The sequence below is a fragment of the Stylophora pistillata genome, chromosome 9 (assembly GCF_964205215.1).
Source record: "Stylophora pistillata chromosome 9, jaStyPist1.2, whole genome shotgun sequence".
In the NCBI taxonomy this organism is placed as follows: domain Eukaryota; kingdom Metazoa; phylum Cnidaria; class Anthozoa; order Scleractinia; family Pocilloporidae; genus Stylophora; species Stylophora pistillata.
In genome coordinates, this window is record NC_142527.1 from 14,225,201 (window position 1) to 14,245,200 (window position 20,000).

Genomic DNA, 20,000 nt, shown 5'->3' on the forward strand with positions numbered 1-20,000 from the left:
GCCCTCATCTCAAATTCAATTTTTAAAATTTTGTTTTATGTTGTCAATATCGGAATAATGAACAGACGCCGTAATTGAACTCTGATTCTGTTTTCTCCGTGATTCAGAGAGTGTTTATCACCAACTCATTCATGTTGCTATATATAAACTACCTTTGCTAGTAGGTTGTTTTTAGGCTGCACTTGAGGAAACAGAACGTATCAGCCAATTTTGCTGCCGCCATGATTTATAATGTATTTCCTGTGCATTTGAACAGTTCAAGTACAGGATAGTTGGGCTTCCTATATGTCAGGACTGTATGGTTCCCTTAGAGGCTTAATTTTTATAAGCATCATTTGAAAAGGCTTCGCTCTTTCTCCCTCGTTACTTTCTATCTTGCCTATGAACGGTGAGGGAGAAGTTTGTTTCCCATTCAGTCGAAAAAGCTTTGCCACAGAAGTAGAATCAAATATTACAATCTTGGGATAAATGTTTCCTTCGTATTAGATGCTTAAGCTTGAATGACTTAAATGTGGACTTGCTTCATATCGAATTTCTTTAAGCGTAACATGACTCTCCCCAATACTCCACGGCCACATGACAGTCACGCTCCAGTGGAATAAAGATAAGAAATTGCACATGATAATAATATGGATTGGGCAACGACTGCATCAGAATCTTCAGGGAGTAACCTCTCTTCGAGCAATAGATTGGAACAGCCGTCCTCCTTGTGTTTTGGATTCACAGGCAACAGGTTAGGACAGACGTTATTTGGTGACTTTTGTTGTAAAGGGAGTTTGTTAGAGTTCGGTTGAAACCCTATCCTAATGTCCTTTGGTATTCTCACAATAAATTACAAGCATCAAAATATCGAAGCCAAATGATCATTCGTTCATCTTAAAGTAGAACATTTATAGTCGTTGAATTCGTGTGATGTCTGATGTAATCATGGTCCAAGGTTCAAACGCTTTGGTTAAAGAAGTCTAATATGTGTACATGGAGGGAAATTCCGAGTCATAATACAAGTGAATGTCAGTTTCACTTTCCATTTTTATAGATCGTATTTGAGCCATGTCGGTATAAATTACTGTTTGGGTTGTTGAGATGATTTGTAACTCATTAAGTCTCGCCTTCATTGTTCCCGCGTCATGGAAATTAAGAAGTATGCGCCTCTGCATAATATTTTGATGAGATAAACACTATGTCGTTTGTGCGTTGGTCATAATTTCTGATTATACCTCGGATAAACACATAAGAAGAAACAGGGAGCTTAGTGAGTAATTTTAGCGATATTTAAGATTAAATAATTTCTGATTTTCATAACAAAACTAGGATAGAATTTGAACGCGACAAGTACGTGTTTTGATTGTTTTGAAACAAACGGCCTGAACACGTCACGATTAAAATTAGTTTGCATGTTGCGGTTACGTTTTGTCTCAACTAAGCAGATTATGCGGGCATTTGTGCATGGCTAACCTCGTTACGCAGCGGGGTGATGACCCCGATAATTCTTGAATTACGTTTGATCGGAAAACTCTTTGATCGATTTTTTTACGAAGGAAATTATGGTAGAACCACACAAGCTAGCACTGAATGTTCGGCCATGTAACAAACTGACATCTGAGTACTAGGACGTGAAATACATGATCAGGCATTACACGCGTACTGTTTCTACTGAGTGATATTCAAGCATTGTAATCAAAGATAGGACAGGACTTTACGCATTCGCCACTTGAAACGTTCAGTTTCAGTGACGTTTCTTTGATAAGACTTCGAACATCGGACGCACATTCCAAATTCAGTAAGGCGGACAGGGTTTAGTGAGACTGATAAAACTGTTTACGTCGTGGCGTAAAGCTGTTGCAATGTTGTACTAAAAAAGTATTATTCGCATCGCTGAGGACTTCGGTATGTCTGAGGGTCAAAGACAGAAACATTATAAAATTTGATGTTTCTTAGGAACTTATCTGCTTTTAAAGCGATTTTTGAAACTAGCCATATACCGCCAGAAGTAATAAATGTTTTTTATTAAATTTTTTTTTCCTGAAGGTCAAATGCCGATGAAATCTGGCAGGAAGTTGCCAAGCGATATAAGGAAATAATCGAAAAGGATATCAGATTGCGAAATTCCAGTCAAACTATGGCATCATTCACATTGCAAACAGAACAACAAACAAACTCGACAATAAATCCATCAGCCCACTGTCCTAAAGCACCTGCTAAACCAGTGGATTATGAAGAAGAGTTTCATCACTCTGTTCTCATGAAACAAAACGAGAAAAAAGATACCGGAACGTTTCCCAAAATTGTCAAAGTATTTAGCTTAAAACCCTCATTACCTATGCAAATTTTCCGAGATCATGTGACCATAGTCATCTCACCAAGAGAGGCAACTGCCCAAACCCTTGTTGGAAAGTCAGGGGAGAATGAGCCATGCAAAAGAACTGAGAAGGAAAAAAAAGTTAAAGGAGGCGAAATTCCCTCTAGTCATGACAAGAAAAGTTTACCAGATTTTCAATGTACCGGCATTAGCAGACGAAACAGCTCACGTGGTACTAGTTTCTTAATGAATCAGCATATTTGTGGTACAGAAGACATTGATACGATGCAACTCGGAGAGAAGGAAGTCCAAAGTGCTTGCTTGTCAGGAAGAACCTTCGCGGAAGAGTGGTTCCAAATACCGCATGACTTTACGTCTGAACAAAAGCTTTTTTCGAAGAGTAAAGGAGTTTATGAGCCGGAAGTAATGGTCAATGGGAGAAAACAAAATGTCTCGGAGCGAGAACTTAGTGATGTTGAAGCTCACAAGAAAAAGAAAAGGAGGAAACGCAAGGCCATTTTTCAGCAGACAAAAACGACGAGGAGCAAAAAAAGGTGCTTCGTTGATGATATAAAAAATCTCGATCAAACTTTGATTCGTGAAGAACTCATAAGCGATACTGTGAACCAAACATATTCTCATTTTCAATACTATGGCTCATTCAGGGATAAAGAGACGAAAATGAACGAGACCACTATTGAAACAAAAGAAAGGAGTAATGCTTCTGAGAAAGATACTCAGGAATCCTTTCAGGACTTTCATGATTATTCTCTGGCAGTTTGTAACGAAGAAACCGTCCCGGGGGAGACGGAGGTGATTTCCAAGGAGTCGGCAGGAAGTAACAAGGGCAGTGGTTCTTTCCCGTTAGCTACGATTTCTTCCTTTCCTGGTACTGACATTCATCAAAACAAAATTCTTCGTTTAAAAGAAAAACTTGCAAAGCAGGAACAAGAACTTCAGAATCTCAAGCGTAAAAAAGATTCTGAAGTTGTGTTAACAGAATGGGCTGAGAAAGAAAGGTTTGAGTCAAAAGATCTGTGTCTTAGCAAAGACACAGAGATCTGGGCTGATGGAAACGATATCGAAGAGGCTGTTTACCTGAGCGAAATCGATGATCTAAAGCACACATTTCAGAAGGTGATCAAATCATTCAGTAGAACCTTAGATGGCAAATTATATTCCACAAGAATAGTCCCATACTATGCTCACCTCCCAACAGGCGGCGATTACAAACGTTTTTCTAATGACATCATTAACCAATTGGTACCCAAGGATTTTGCTAGTCAGGAAGAGTTCTTATTTCAGCTAGGTTTGCTGAGAATCTTTTAACAATTAAAGGGAATTCGAATTTGCTGCTGAAAATCGTAGTCATCGCTATAGTACTTGGCGATATTTAGCGACTCTTCTTTTTATTGCTTGAGTAATGTGCTCAAAAATTAAGCGTCGCTGAGTTTATACCACGTATTTTCGCCTGAATTAACGTTGCAAAAACGGAACATTTCGGCTGTTGAAATCCCTGCTGATTGCAAGGATTCTTACGGCATATTTAATTAGCATTGTGGATTTGTCGTCCAAGTCCACGGTTTGGTAATTTTGGTAAGAGAAGATCATGAGAAATAAAATTTAGAAAACAACAAGAAATAAGAGATCTTATTGGTAAAAGTATCCTGGTTTCAGTAATGAGTTTTTGATGATGACTTAATTGCTATGCTTCGTTTTCCGTGTTGAAAAGTAACTCTTTAAATTTAAGTAGTGAGCAACAATGCGAACTGTTGAAGTTAACTTGTTTAATGTTTCGATGCTTTTCATCTTACTGTCGTACACCTCATAGAGAGGTTTAAAAGCAATTATAACATAACCAAAGTAAAGCCGCGCTCTGATTGGTCAATTCAGCGTCCGCGTTCACCATTTGCCCATGGTGACGTGAGCAAATGCAAAGACCAGTTTTCTGCGCGCTTGTCTTTTCTGGTCACATAAGATTTGTTAAATGAAAGAAAACTCTTTTGGTACAATGTATCAATGTTATGTTATAAAAAATGGTAAACGCTACAGTGTACACCATTGAGTTATGGATACTTTTGGGAGGGTTGCTAAGCACTCAAGAAGCTAGAGTCACTCTCGGCTATCGCCTCGCGCGACTCCACGTATCACCTCCCACGTGCATCCATAACTTGATAGTGTACGCTGTGGTGTTTATCATTCGTTTAACACTAAAGAAATGTAATTATAAGCCACATTAGCAGCTTTTACGTAGAGGGCCAACTAAAGGCAAAAGGTTGGACAGATTTACTAAAAGGAACAGGGGAAGTTGTGAAACATTTACTTGTTGTTAGGAACGGACAACACTTTTCAGTTATGTCCGTTTGATCGTTTTCTGTGTAGTTAAGTCTTCAAAGAGGTGTCAGAAACAGACACCGCTGGAGTGATAAAAATGTCTCAACTTTATTACCTATTTCCAGTCTGTAAGTCTGATCTTATACGTAATTGTTTCTTCGGGCGACATGACTAAAACAATTCGGACAAGATGACTTGGGCAGCTTGACCGGTTATCCATATCTAAGTTTGTATTCTCTTGATAAAAAATTAACGCCATGACCAATGAAAATAAGCTTGTCAACGAAAGGAAGTAAGGGACCGTTCATTTTTTACGAGGTAGGGGGGACTGATGGGATTTTTTAAACTTTCATTAAAAAGTAGCATGACCCCCCCCTCAGTCGTTTAATTTTTTCCATAACCCCCCTCCTAATACAGGTAAATATTTTTCGGTGTAAAACATATCCCATCTCAAGGCATTACTAAAATATTTTACGTGACCCCCTTTTTGCCTTATTTTTTAGATGGTCCCCCGTTTAAGGCCGTTTTTTTTGGTGACCCCCCCCCAAAATCTTATCAGTCCTCCCTACCTTGTGAAAAATGAACGGTCCCTAAGAGATCAGCTTGATGATCCTCGGTTGGAAAGCATATTCAGTTGAACGACGGCGAATCGCAACTCGTTCCGGCAATAGGTAATCCAAATGAATGACACGTTGCTACATTTGAGCCATTTTTCTGTCGCACAAGTGTTCGTTGAAGCACACTTGGGGGCGGGAAGGTAACCCTTGTTCAAAATATGATCCAAATTTGAAAAACATTACCAGGAAGAGTGCGGAAGAGTCAAGTGTGAGAAATGAAAACACAGGCGGCCCAAGCGTGCTATGTGTGATTTGGGGTCTAAAGGTCATTAAAGGAAATACCTAACATATCAAATTGAATTTTAAGCGAAAGCGGGTGCCGTAAAAAAGAAAAAATTATAAAAACGGATGATAAAAGCGAGGAATATAACTTGTTAAGTCTCTTTACCTTTACTCCTTAGCCGCCTTGTCACTTGCGGTCGCTTTAATGCTACTTTGGCGACTTCAAGTTCTTTGTAACACGTGTTGTGCTACTGTATAACAATGTATACAAAGACATAAGCTATATATAGGGCCACCTGTGATTAAAAATACCGAAAAATTGACGGTCGGACGTTTGATTGAGTGGCAAATACTAATTAGACAAACTTCTCTTCATATTTCCTCAATCTAAATTGTATTTTATCGACTGAAACGACACTTGCATGGGGGGAATTGCATTTGAAGCATTTGAATTGCTTTGAAAGCATACGTGCTCAACCATTTCACTCTCTCTGTCAGCTGTTTTGTCCTTCAGTCTTGCAACAGATCATCAGGCCATTCACCAGAGAGAGCGGGTCTCCGATGGTAAACTCCGTTCTTTACCGCTTTCGTCAAGATTATAAAACGATAATAAAAAAATAAAATAAAAAAAAGGTTTATAACAAAGAGAAAACTCATTTTGGTTGTAGTGCATTTTAGTGATGAGGCAGAGCAGAATGAAATTTTTCAGCGACTGTTGTGAGGCAGTGTTTAGACTGAATGCCGCTCTTTCTTGTGCACTAAGGTCTTAATAGTTCCGATGTGGCTGTCGCTGCTTAACTTTAGTCCACGTAGCATACAAAAGAGTCCGTTAACAGTAAACTACTTGGCGGCTATCACTTGGAACAATATCTCTGATTCTTTGAGATCCGTAAGCACTTTGTCAACCTTTAAAAAAGCAGTCCGACAGCCAAGGTTGTAGCTAATTCTCTCTATATTCTTTCTAGTAATTATGTAGTAAATGTAGTAAGTAATTAAATTTATATATTTAGTAATTAAATTTAATTTAGTAATTGATCATTATCTGTTTAGTAATGAGGCTTTTTATTGCAAAATAGCCATGTCATGTTATTTTAGTATTTACTCTGTAAATAAGTTTTAAGGTTTGTTTTCTCGGCTTATTAACATACTTTCTTTGCTAGGGGTCTAAAACCAACCCTATCAACCCGAGATTAAATAAAGTTTCATTCATTTCATTCAACCGGTCCACTCAATTCGCACAAACTCGATCATTCTTAGAGGCCAGATTTTGTGCTCATAAACAGTGAGTGTAACTTTCTCGTTTTTCGAATCCGAAATTTACCGTTGTTTAAGTACCTAAGCAGGGAGGAAATTGTTTAGGCTCCACAACTGCAGTGGAGTGAGTTATTGAATATCATTAGATAGGTGTCTCTGGAATGTTCTGGCGTAGCCTTTAAAAAGCGAACCCACCGGGAAAGTGTGATGAAGACTTATATTAGAGCCACTTATCTTTGTCAGTGATATTTAAGTCAACTATATTTAGCTATGATATTCCTTATAGAAAAGAATTTTTTTTAAAGATTTCTTAAAAGCGAAAGACTAAATTGAACATTTCTAAAGCCAGGATCTTTTCATTGCCATCACCATTTTTGCCTTCCGCGTGCTACAGATATGATAATAATCCAGCAGAATCTGAAAATTAGCATAATAATAGCACGCATGATTACCACAAGGCAAGGACTTTCGTTAGTGGTTTATGAAGGAAGCACCTTTACATTTAGCAAGTTGTCTTCCAAAGCGGGTACTGCACCCATTTGACGTCACTGAGACTACGGTAAACGGATCAAAGTTCGCAACGCTTCATCGGCGAGGAACATATTCGCTCATGTTTCATAATTTGCCCGGCACGTGGGAAATCGTGAACGACGCGGCCTCCTTAACGAACGGTAACAACTCGCTTATTAAGAAGTAAGACGCGTTTTGCTAAACTTATTGATGCTAAACACCAGAAGTAAGTTTCACAAGATCCAAAGATCCTCCTCCCATAAATGAAAGTTTAGCCACCATAGCATGTCATCGTACCTTAGTTGTCACGATCCTCGAAGATCACTCGGCGGCGACACAAACAAGACGCAAGACGCGAGTAAATCTTCCTCGAACAGTTTTATCTCGATAGGTCATCTTCAACAGGCATATAAGGAGAACTCTGAATCAACAGAATGCAGGTTTGTGTTAGTGTAACTTTTTCTAAAGCGAATTTTCGTTGTTTTGAAAGGGCCCGGTTTTGTATCATGCACGGGGGTCAAGCCGCACAGAGGCTTCGCGCCCTAATCTGTCGCTCAACTTAACGAAAGAAAAGCATCTAACACATTGCAGGTTCTTTTACCCCATATTTGCAAAGGAAGGAGGTTTTTTAGAAGAGAGAGAATGCTTCCATTCTTATAATTGCAGAGAGAAAAGTATAAAAGTACTCATGCGGAACGTACTTATTTAAATTATAGTCTCGTCGAAACTCTTGGCACTCAAAGGTCAAATGACTGTGTCAAACGATGCGCCACGAATTGAGCGATGTTGTACCGCGGTCCAATTTCTCAAACCAAAGCTCATATTTGAGAAATACCTCATAACACCCAGTGACCACGTAATGTGGTACTGGAATGTAATAATTTTGCCCACCGTTTCCTGACGCCGATCCCGAACCTACGTTGTAGTGCAGTTTTTCTGTTGTCTTGAAAGCGTCCCTGGTTCTTGAATCAATTGCTGAAGAAGTCTTCACTTGTTAGAAATTTTGTTTCGAAATTCTTGTTTGCGGGTAATAGAGTCTTACTCTTATTTAAAATTACAAAGAAAATAACTTCAACTCGTGAAGTAAAGCACGTAATGTCGGTTTTCAATCAATAGCATGTAGAGCTTTATTCATTAAAATGGAGGCTTAATTAGTTAGTTGTTGTTTTATGCTTTACATTAAGTAGTAAGAAAGCTATTTTTCTTATACAAATGTGAAGCTCAGGTAAAGGCCGAGGCGGCCGGGGTCACATCGCACAACCCACGTTTCCGTTTAGACCACGTACTTTGAATTTCATGATAATGATATCATAAGACATCCAACTAGAGTCGCAGATAACACAATATACCTCATCAATATTAGGGGAAGAGCGAACGAAGCGCTTTCCAACAAAGATTCGTGATTTTGTTAACCGGCAAGTAACCTGTGACCCACAGGATCAACATGCTCACTTATTTATCCGACGTAATAAGTTTTCTTTATAGTCTCCGTCGGAAGTAACGCAGTGGCAGAACGGACAATTATTAGGGACTTTAAGCAAACCACGACGGCTACGGCAACGAGGACGTGGAAAAACAATAGATTTAATTGACAGAACAATAGCCCAACACGTGCGTTTTAAAACTTTGTACATTTCTTAGCCGTCCTTTGCAAAACAGCAACGTGAAATCACCCAAATTTGCGTCGTCTGCGAACCGAAACCGCGGCGGCAAATTATTTTAATTTACATTTGGAACTTAACGCTACTTTTATGCGTTATGTTGAGTTTGAGGTCTGGCGCCCAATGAGACGGCAAACACATGCAGCCATTTTCGAAATTCTAACTAAAAGTAGAAACTCATTTTTTAATCGACGTCTACCGTGCCGTTGCCGTCCTGACTGCTTAAAGTCCCTAATCATACATCTCAAACGATGTGGTCTACATCTGATATGATGATAATCCTAAATTTAGACACATCGGTCACAAAAGTAGATAATTATGGTAAAACGATTATACCGTTGTCAACTATATACAGGGAATGGCTTATGCAGCCTTTATCGAGTTTCCGTGGAGATCAGCGCATGAAGGAAACGATTCGATCCCAAGTCGAGAAATTAAAAATTCTTTAAAATTCCATATTACCCACAAATAGATTAACAACTTCAAGGCGCAAATCGGATCCAGTGTTGTTAGGGTCGCAGAGCTGTTGGTAACGTTGCCACTAAAATTTACGGCACATAAAGATACGACCAACATCGGTATTTTTCCCTTTCACGTACGTTAGCCTGCAGAGCAGGCGTTCTAGTGGAGTTTGGGCGAAAGTTAGACCGCGCGAAAAATAGAGCGAGGCGAAGAAATAGGTGGTAGGGGGAGGGGGAGAGGAGAGAAAGGAACGCCTGCTAGCAGTACTTGAAAATTTGAAAACCACCCTCTTAAATTAGATATGCTGGAGTAACGATCATGGCGCAATCATGGCCAATCAGGTAGCGCGACGGAAGTGGAGTTTCACTTCCGTTGCAAACACACACACGTGAAAACTTTGCGCTTGTCAAAATTTCTCAAAAAGTTGATTGTTGACATGTCGCCGAACGAAAATTGTCGGTTTTGCGGCTGTAGTTTTAAAGTTAAATACGGCTCATACATATCATCAGAAAATTTATTCAGAGCATCGAAGAGAAGTGATGCTAATGGAGTAATTTTGACGTGTGTGCTCGAATTGGCATCAAATTTATTCAGCTCCGAGCGCTGCTGCAATCCTTGTGAAAGGAAAGTCAGAAACTTGGGAAAGCTACATGCATTCATCCTTAAGAACGCAAATGGCCGATACAAAACTCCAGAAAAGCCCAAAAGGGCAAAGAAGCGGCAATTAGATACGCCAAACAAATCTGCTAGCCCGGCATATGGAGTAAAAAGAAAGCCGCTCGTATACACTCGCCCAAACTACCGACACCGAAATCCAGAAAATCCCTGAATATGAGCGAGATTCTCAACCCAGTTTCATCGAAGACAAACAAACCGAGGAAAGATGACGATTTGGACACTTTTTTAAACGTAGATGATCTTCCAGAGGATGGATTAGAAGTTAAAGTCGTGACAAGAATGGCGAATGGCCAGGTAATAGTTAGAATTCCACATGAGGAAGAAACTAAAAAACTCGTGAAACACATCGCTTTTACAAACTGGAGAACTGCTGTGAGATGTCTTTTCCGACATGAAGAAATCTTACAAGAACTTAGAGAGATTCTTCAGGCATCAAAAGTAGCTAAAGAATAGTTCAACGCAAGATCTATCTCTTCTTCGCTGAACGCCATATTGGATGTGATCCGTGGCAATAGAGAGATTAAACACCAGGTATTTTTTTCCCGCGAACGGCAGAGAGGGTCACGTACGTGACCTGACATTTCCCGCATTTGCCGTTTGCCGGCCGCCGTTTCTACTCAAGGAGGACATTTTTCCCGTTTGTAGGGAACGCGAAAACGTGATTATTTGCAGCCCATTTTTACCGACTATTTCTACATTTTGATCGCTCGCTTTTATAGCTAAGCTTCGTTTATCATCTTACTTCTATATGAACTGCTTGTAAAGCTAATAGAGTTCAAATTCAAGCGGAAAATACATTACTTCTTTGTATCCATTATTTCTAGTCGCAGTGAATGGCGACCGAGAACATTTGTTCTGCCGTGTCGTCGGGAAGCTTGAACAGACGAACATCGCGGACGGAACGGCAAACGACAAACGGCTAGCCGACGTTCAGCGTTCGCCGTTTTCGCGGTACTTAATCTAACTAATGACAAACGTAAAATGACGTCACATCCTGATGTCAATAAAATATTCCTCTGGACCAATCAGAATTGCCCGTTCGTGAGCGAACGAGTTTTCCAAATTTTCAAGTACTGCTAGCAGGCGTTCCTTTCTCTCCTCTTCCCCTACCCCTCCCTCCTAATTTCTCGCCTCGCTCTATTTTTCGCGCAATCTAACTTTCGCCCAAACTCCACTAAAACGCCTGCTCTGCAGGCTAACGTACGTTAAATGTAACCATCAACATGTTATCGCACCTTTCAGTTCAGAGTATTAGAGTATGGATGTCGTACCAATTAGATCGCTATGATATTGTCCCGATACAGTTATCATCAAAACCATTGAACATATAAAGTCAAGAATGAAAGAGAAAAAAGAAGATAAATATTTAAACAGTCTCGCAAAGATTTAGGTCTTTGTTTCGCACGGGAGATATTCGAAGAAATCTTTTACTCATTTATAAGGCTCTGTCTGGAAACGCCATGTTTGTGTCCCTCTGAGGGGCACAAACATGGGGGCCGGAAGTTAACAAAAACATGTCATTGCATTTTGCTATGCAAAGCCTGTAGCCATATTCTGAGGGCTCATAAACATCTATATGAATACTTTACCTCGTGCAAGGACCGTTCAGATTGCAAAATCGGCTCCGCGGTCAGTCACTTTCTTCAACCTGCGTGACAGCATTCTCGGCCGTCATTTTAATATCGTGTCATGCAAAAGCATAGAAATTCAACCTTGCTTTAACACAAGACGAAAAACCTTATCAAACTGAAAATTTGTGAAAATATACTTCGTCAGCTGTTCTAAGGAAAAACTAAACTGAAATCTCACAAGGATTAGTTTTCCTTTTAATTTTGATGACGTCACGCGAAAACTAAGAATTCCGAGCTTTAGCTGTATCAAATTACAATTTCTGGTAAGCAACCCAGATTTAAAGACATAAATCCTACCCCACTAAAAAAATTCACAGGGAAAATAGTACTATTGCCAATCAACTTACCAAGCAATTCTTACATGCTCTGACATTTCTACCAATCGTATCTATTTATAGCTACCTTTGACTTAACTCCATCGCCTGTCAATGCCTTGTAAACAATCAACAATTTCACGCTCCGGGAACAAAGTCCAGATAGGCAACAGCCAAAAAAGGAATCCCCCCCTTATAAAAGCGTTTGAAGTATGATCCTTCCTCTTCGTTCAATGTGTTAAAGTGCCCCTGAGATAAAAAATTTTTGTACACCATTTTTTTCCATTTTCGTGTTCAGTGTGTCTCCTTCACCTACTCTGTCAAATTTCAGTTTAGACCGAGCCCCAGAAATATCTTTTTTCGGGCCGTTAAATTCACGATTTCGCGTTAGTTTGATCATGTTCCGGAAGTTGATCGCAGGACTCAGAAGAAGTGACGTCAAAGGCTTAACGCGAAAATCTCACATGGCAAAATGTCAAGCAAACATAACAGAGTGCTTTACTCTATTCTTACAAAAACTAAACAAAAATGACTGGGCATCGATGCGTAATTCAAGGCTGAAATAATCGTGCAGAGCATGCTGGAGGTATTTCTCTGCATCGGAGCCTTGCAAATAGATCAGAGCGGGAAAAACGGATGCGATTTGTGCGACCTCGCCGAGTAAATATTTGTGGTCTACTCCGAACACTTCTGGAAGGACTGTTTCGAGAGATCTGTGTACTTTGAAGGATCTAGGCGAAGAATTCTGTCGGGTTCGGTGCCTACCGTTCAAAAAGAGAAGGGACAAGAAAAACCGTCCTCAGTGCGATCTCGACGCCGGAAAGCGAAGTCTACGAACCTCCACGGATTTTGTCACCTTTACATATGAGCTGATCAATATCCACCTTAACAAGTCTCTGGCAGAGTACCTTACACAAAGGAAAGAACTCGGTTAACATTGTAAATAAGAATGATAAAATAGCCAAATTGAGGATTGAGATTTCTGACCTCAAAGAGCTCACTTTAATACAAAGAGATGAAAAATGTAATTGTGTGCTCTGATTCTAAAGAAAGTTGGCTTTAATATCAGCGAAAGCAGAACAAACAGCTCAAGACATAGAGCGTAAAAACACTTTAAAATGTAGGCTTGCAGCCAAAAAACCGAGAAAATGAAAATTTCTTTAAAAACCTGTCAAACTATCAACCGTCTGACAGCCAAGTCAGCGTGCTATCAAAGGGTCTCAAATTCATTCTAACGCCCGTGACAAACGAATTTAAAATCAGGCCAACTTTTGCGAGATTTATTCGCAAGACAAATGCGCCTCCGTTACACCTTTCACGGACAAAACAAAGAACCACTTCTGTTTCATATCAAACTGAATGCCACCGGTTCAGTCTTCTATCGCCCTTCAGAGCTACTTGGAAAATCGTCATAACGCTACTTGCAGACTGCATCTAAGCCAAAAAATACTTTGTAACGCAATGAGGTCACGGCTCTAAAAGAGTTCAAACAAACTCTGCTTTAAACCTCAACGAAGCGACACAACAATAGTCATCATGAATAAGATAGAAAAAACAAAAGAGGCCAAAGTGCAACTCAACAACAGAGTTCACTTCAAACCTCTCAAAGCACCGATAGTAAAAAACACGTAGGAAAGAATTAATGAGATCATTGACCAAATCCATCGGGGAAAACACATTGATGGCTTAGAAATGGCTTTCACAAACTCCCAATATCCGCCTTCGGATACACAATTAGTCATTGCAAAAAAGCTATTTTTACTAATCACCCGATCGTTTCTTACAAAAAAGGAAAATCCCTTACGACAAGCAAAAATACAGTTCGAAGGCGATAAAGCGATGCGACCACAAAAAGCTACATGGGGAGTCTGTGCCGTTCTGTGTTTATCTTTATTCGCATGGCAAAAATTCATCGTTTGTCGGCGCAAAACTATCCACAGAAGCTTCAGATGATTTCTGGGACAATTCGCCGTCTGAAAAAGTCGACATTTCCCGACTGACAACGAAACAGTTCCCAAAAAAGTAACATGTGTGATTCTCTGTGCAGCGAACAAAGAGAGTCGTGACAAAGCAAAGCATAAGTTTGTTGAGGATTAAGTTCCTCCCATCCTCGGAGACCCAGGGGCTGAGTCGATTTCAAGTTAGGGCATGAAGAGCCCCTGGGGACATTGTCTTACAAGACTAGTTCCAAACGGTCGCAGTCGTTCTGCCATCTGATTGGTGCCAGAAAATCTTTGTGTTTTTCTGCCCAATCAGAGTGAAGTGTGCTTTGGAGTCTTTTCGTGTGTTTTAACACGGATATATACTAGTAGTTCAGTTGCTCGCTATGTTTGTCTGGACCTTGCGACGGAGATTTGCTTGAGGTGAAAAGTTTCAGTCTCAGCACACAATGTAAGAGAAGTCGATCAGATTGTCCGCGAAAATCTTACCGGAAATTATACAGTATACTTTCGCAGGTATCACTAGAGAACGTGTTTTAAAGTTTGCGAGGTTTGTATAAAACACGATGCTTGCAGTCATTGATATGTCGCTTTGAACGTTAAAGGAGATTTAAACTTAAATCGTTCTAGGTTTTTTGCATAATTTGCTGTGACTGAAACTTTGCCAATCCCATGAAGTTATTTCGTCCCACGGGCCACGCGGGTATGTCGAGCAACTGGCGCATTCGCCTACGTAGCTGTCTGCTTTCTGTGCGCGCCAAAACCTAGAGTGTTGAAATTCTTGAGCAAGGAAGGCCACGGATTCTCTTCTTGTCCCTTGGTCATTGTCATTTCACCTCTTCTGTCGATTGTTTAAGACCAAGTTAAATACCTTTGATCATTGGGAATCGATCCGATGCTGTTTTCAATGGGAAAAACAAAACCAAAGACCAAGAAATATTGGATGGAAAGGGCGGGTTTACTTTATTGCAAATGTGAGCTTAGTAGAACAGGATCATCTACCCACATCTAATAAGCAAAAGTTTCCACGCTCAGCTTTTCTTTTTTTTCAAGCGAAGATGAGATTAGATTTTGGCACGCACCAAACGTTGCGCAAGAACCAGTTGCTCGACATACCTGCGTGGCCCGTGTGACGAAAGAACTTTCCGGGATTGGCAAAGTTTCAGTCACAGCAAATTATGCAGAAAATCTAGAAAGATTCAAGCTTAAATCTTGTTTAACGTTTAAAGCGACATATCAATGACTGCAACCATCGTGTTGTGTACAAACCTCGCAAACTTTAAAACACGTTCTCTAGTGATACCTGCGAAAGTATTCAGTACAATTTCCGGTAAGAGTTTCGCGGACATGATCGATTTCTCTTACATCACTTCAAGCAAATCTCCGTCGCACGGTCAAAACAAACATAGCGAGCAACTGAGCTACTAGTATATGTACGTGTTAAAACACACGAAAGGACTCTAAAGCACACTTCACTCTGATTGGGCAGAAAAATACAAAGATTTTCTGGCACCAATCAGATGGCAGAACGACTGTGACCGTTTGGAACTAGTCTTGTAAGACAATGTCCCCAGGGGCTCTTCATGCCCTAACTTGAAATCGACTCAGCCCCTGGGTCTCCGAGGATGAGTTCCTCCCTTCTATAACCCTTTTTTAATAATAATATGTTACATGTTATTATTTAAATAAAGTTGTTATATATATATATATATATATATATATATATAAAATAAAACGGTCAATTTTCGTCTCAGGGGCACTTTAACTGTAGGTTATAAATCTTGGGTATATACAACTTCGAAAGGGGATTTCAGAGAGCTTATCAACAGAGAGGCTTATATACGAGGGGGCTTATAACTAGAGAAGAAAAAGCGCTTCGAAGCGAGCCGAAGCAGTGTTGATCAATTTAACGGTGGTCAATTTACCATTTCAACTTTGTTTATATATTGAAATTATTTCGTTACCCCCACCGACGCAGCCCCAAACAGTTTCTTTAGAAACTATCAGCCTTTGATCAAAATACGTTTTGCACTACTGATTCTTAATGAAGCTTCAAACGTCATGATAAATCGAATTCATTTTATGAAATCTGGAACAGAATTAAAACAAACAGCACGAACAAAACTGGGACATAATGGAAGGGATGTTGAGACTGTTCCCTTGAAGTTCGTCTTTGCTTCCCTATTATCAAAATTTTAACGTCTAATTCGTAGCAGAGTTCCTGCCTCTCAAACAAGAAAAGCTGGAGGAGGACTTAAAATCGAATGCATTTTTTTGTTTACAGGTCGACGGGCCCATAACCGGGGTACTAATACGCGGCAGTTAACAGAATTCGAATTACGCAGACCGGAAATAAAATAGACTTTTGGTTTGCTTTTCACGGTAAAGTCATGGGGAATGACATTTTCGAGGAAACTTATCGTTACTAAATAATTTTTTGTTTTGTCTCCGTCGAAGTAACGGCAGTGGCCGTGGTCTCTTTCGCAGCCGTTATTTTGTCTCGTCACGCAATGCACTCTGTCCCCTGCTTAGCTTGCAACCAATGCAGTTTAATTTTTGCATACGATTTTTTCAGACAACACAGACAATAGCCCACAAAAGACTTGCATGAGTTTATTTCAGATAAATTGGAACTGTTTTTTTTGCTTAAAACATCAGCTACACCTCATCCCAGCCACCCGAAAAAAATTCTCTCTTGCATGCGTAGCATGCCTATGTTTTCTTGCAGATAGGTAAGAAATGTAACCACAAACTCAACAGCTCTGACAACATAGAGTTTGAAGGCGGCCACAATTGTTCAATATACATGAAAGATTGGTAATTTTTAACATTGAAAGGAAAAGAGAAACCTATTAAAAAAACCCTAAAAGTCAAAATCCTTGGCCCACATAGAAAAGAAAGATCCCTGCCTTAAAGTTCCAAGGATGCAAGAGGAATTCGTAACGTTATTAACAATAATGGTCACCAGTCACTTCGCAGTAATTCGTAACTCAAATATTGTTGTAGTTGACATGTGAAAGGTCTGTGATATAACTGGGTTGTCCTGAATCACCGATTAATCAATAATCTCTAACAATATTTACAGCCTCTTGACATCTCTTTTTAGGTCTGACCCAATTTGGAACGAGGTGGCCAAGCGATATCAAGAGATTATTGAAAAAGAATACAAAATGTTGGGCCAGTATTATGACGATCAAATGGTTACCCAAAGTACCAATGGTACATCTAAGGTATTCGCTCGTGTGCTTTTAAATGGACATGACGGACTGCAATCGCAAGGGAAGGACCTGTCATGCAAGCAAACAGAGACGCGTGCGGAAACAGGAAATGGCACCACAGAGGTTTATGACTGCACCAGTAGTGTTATCAAAAAGACAAAGGATACGAAGGTCCTTCCTAAAATTTTGGATGTCTATAGTCTGAATTCCACCAAAATAAGTAATAAAACAACTGGCGTTGTCAGTTTTCGAGGATTTCGTCTAAATGAGGGGGACCGAGATGAGTTTTCGTTGGAACACGGTGAAACCGCTAAAAAGGTTGTTCAAAATCCTAATCTTTGTCTCCCTAGTTCAGGCAAGAAGTCTCCTTCGCCTCCCGATCAAATAATAGATCTTACCATTGACGACGACGAAGAAGAAGAAGAACAAACAGTTGTCGACAAAGGATCTGATAAGATTTATGAAAATATCTCGTGGACGAATTCCATTTCGGCTAACCAAAGTCAGCATGACGAGTCAAAGGAGAAAATTCAAACAGCTGATGAGGAGAAAGATATTGCAACTAAAACGGAATATAGCCAAAACAAGCGCAAAGGTGGAGGCAAATACAACAAGAAAAGAAAACGGAGATGTCCAGCAATATACCGTGACAGTTTGAACAAGTGCGATGCCGAAGGATGTAACAATGACAGAGATCTGTGCCACTGTAGTAACAATAGCGAAGTTGACATTCGCAGCGATGGTGATAAACAAAAATTATGGGACCAGAACAATATCAGCAGGTCGATTAAAGACGAAATAAGTCAAATTACAGAAGAAAGGGATCAAACTTTAATTAGCAGTGGTGTTGTCCATGGCGCGAGTGGTGTGTTGGACTTATCGTATCGTGCGAGCAAGATTACGACACTTAAAGCCAGACTAGCCAAGCAAGAAGAAGAGCTTGCTAGGCTTAGAAGTCAGAAGGAAAGATTACACTTCCAATCAAACCATAAAACCTTGGATGCACGTTGCGAATGGTTCTCAAGTCGGGCAGATTTATGTACAAAGGCAGATCTAGAACGAAAGGAACCTCAAGGCACTGATTTCAATATACAATCTCTCAACAATGGAGAGGAAGAAGGTGATTTTAAAATAGTGAGTGTAGATGACATATGTCAGCACGTATTAAAGTCATTTGATATTTTTAATGCTCGCCAGTTCATGAACAGGAAAAAAGAAAAGACGGAGCCGCATTCTCCCACTGATACTTGCGCGCTGAAGAAGGAGGATGGCAAAAGTATCTCCTTCCAAACGGATCAAGATAAATTTCTGTTGGAATGTGGTTTGAAAAGAAGATCTATAAACAGCAATTAGAATTTGATCTGTTCAAGGAAAGGACATGATATGGTTTTACGTGCACAGTTGCCCAGGATTTGCAAGTTTTGAACTTTGACCATACACATTGTCTGTCTCTGCAACATATCACACCTTAAGTATTATTTGCTTTTCATTATAGTGATTTTTCCTCTAAGAAGAAATTGTATTTTCCAAATAGCTAAATTTTCCTTATCGATTATTCGTCACTTATTTAAAGTCAAGGCTTTCACTATACAATGGGGAAGGAAGTAAATTTGTCATGCATATATTTTGTCGTGTAGTATTGCTCCCATTTTCAACTGTGAGCAAATCCTTGACAAACAAATTGACGTTTCTTATAAAGAGTGCTTAATCCATGTAACAGGTTTGACTTGTGTGAGTTGAAGTTTACTGGTTGTAGAACCTTGTTTCGGCTCACCACCTAGACAAATTTCTACTGGGTAGAGATTTCAAGGTAGATGTTTCTCGTCTAAAGCCCAAATAGTTCTGCCTTATGCATCTAAATTTAAAGAACATGTTCATGTTCAGTTAACGAATTCTAGGAAACTATAAACAATAAATCCGTGGCCGGCAAAGCGGTGACTTTAACTGCACTGACAAGTAGTGGCCCAATAGGACGATAGGACTCTATGAATCTTCTTCATCCAATTTCAAAATTTAATTCATACCTTAAAATTGAAATTCTAAGCAACATTACTGAAATACATCTGACAGAGTAGTGGTGTCAGCGGCTCGTGTTTTACCAACACGAGCCGCTGACACCGCAGTGGGTAGTAGACGATGAACCTCACTCTCCCTTCCCCCCCTCCACTTACACAAAATATTTATGACTCGCACCAACGTTTTACCTTCCTAGGACGGAAGTGACCAATTACTTTGCTAGTAAAAATGGAATGTAAATCGTATTTATGTTTGATTCCTTTAACTTGTGCCGGAAATGGACGATAAAGTTTGCAACCAAATGAAAAGTTATACAATCAGGCTTTCCTCCGTAAGCAGCTCAAAGCCTCTGACTTTAAAGACGAGAGAGTCTTAAGATAGTCTCTTAAGTTTAATGTTATGACACAACTGTCCTTATTGTCTCGGTCACATTCAGTAGTTGTATAGTAAATCACTTTACAATGCCATAGCAAGGGTAATATAAGGGGGGGGGGGGGGGGCACGCGACGCCAGAGGCGCGAGTCGCTTGGGGGGTCTGGAGGCATGCTCCCCCAGAAAATTTTGAAATCTAGAGGCTTGGAAATACTATTTACAGCGTTCTCCAAGAGCTTTATGTGATTTACGCATATCGCGAATTATTTACTTCGCACACTGTCTCAGCAAACCAATGCACATTGAGTAAAACACTTGCAATGTCAATTACAAAATAGAAATGAATAAACGCTGATAGTTTCTAAAGAAACTGTTTGGGGCTGCGTCGGTGGGGGTAACGAAATATTTTCGATATATCAACTAAGTTGAAATGGTAAATTGGCCACCGTATCGATTATAAAAGCTGACGTTT

General features: G+C 39.9%; 2 protein-coding genes across 3 annotated transcripts; both read left to right on the top strand.

Annotated features, from left to right (window-relative positions):
• Positions 1 to 577: 577 nt before the first annotated feature.
• LOC111334907 (uncharacterized) lies at positions 578 to 4,751 on the top strand. The gene is made up of 2 exons (XM_022940728.2): positions 578 to 733; positions 2,029 to 4,751. Exons 1-2 carry the CDS (start codon positions 630 to 632, stop codon positions 3,626 to 3,628), a joined length of 1,704 nt encoding a protein of 567 aa, XP_022796463.1. The 5' UTR covers positions 578 to 629; the 3' UTR covers positions 3,629 to 4,751.
• A 2,341-nt stretch (positions 4,752 to 7,092) lies between these two features.
• On the top strand, positions 7,093 to 18,852 carry LOC111334894 (uncharacterized). Of its 2 annotated transcripts, XM_022940712.2 has the most exons (3): positions 7,093 to 7,676; positions 17,029 to 18,260; positions 18,338 to 18,852. In XM_022940712.2, the coding sequence occupies exons 1-3, from the start codon at positions 7,522 to 7,524 to the stop codon at positions 18,382 to 18,384; spliced, it is 1,434 nt and encodes a 477-aa protein (XP_022796447.1). In that variant the 5' UTR covers positions 7,093 to 7,521; the 3' UTR covers positions 18,385 to 18,852. The 2 variants fall into 2 exon arrangements, with proteins under 2 accessions (XP_022796447.1, XP_022796446.1); XM_022940711.2 differs by having other exon boundaries at positions 7,100 to 7,676; positions 17,029 to 18,852.
• Positions 18,853 to 20,000: the final 1,148 nt, after the last annotated feature.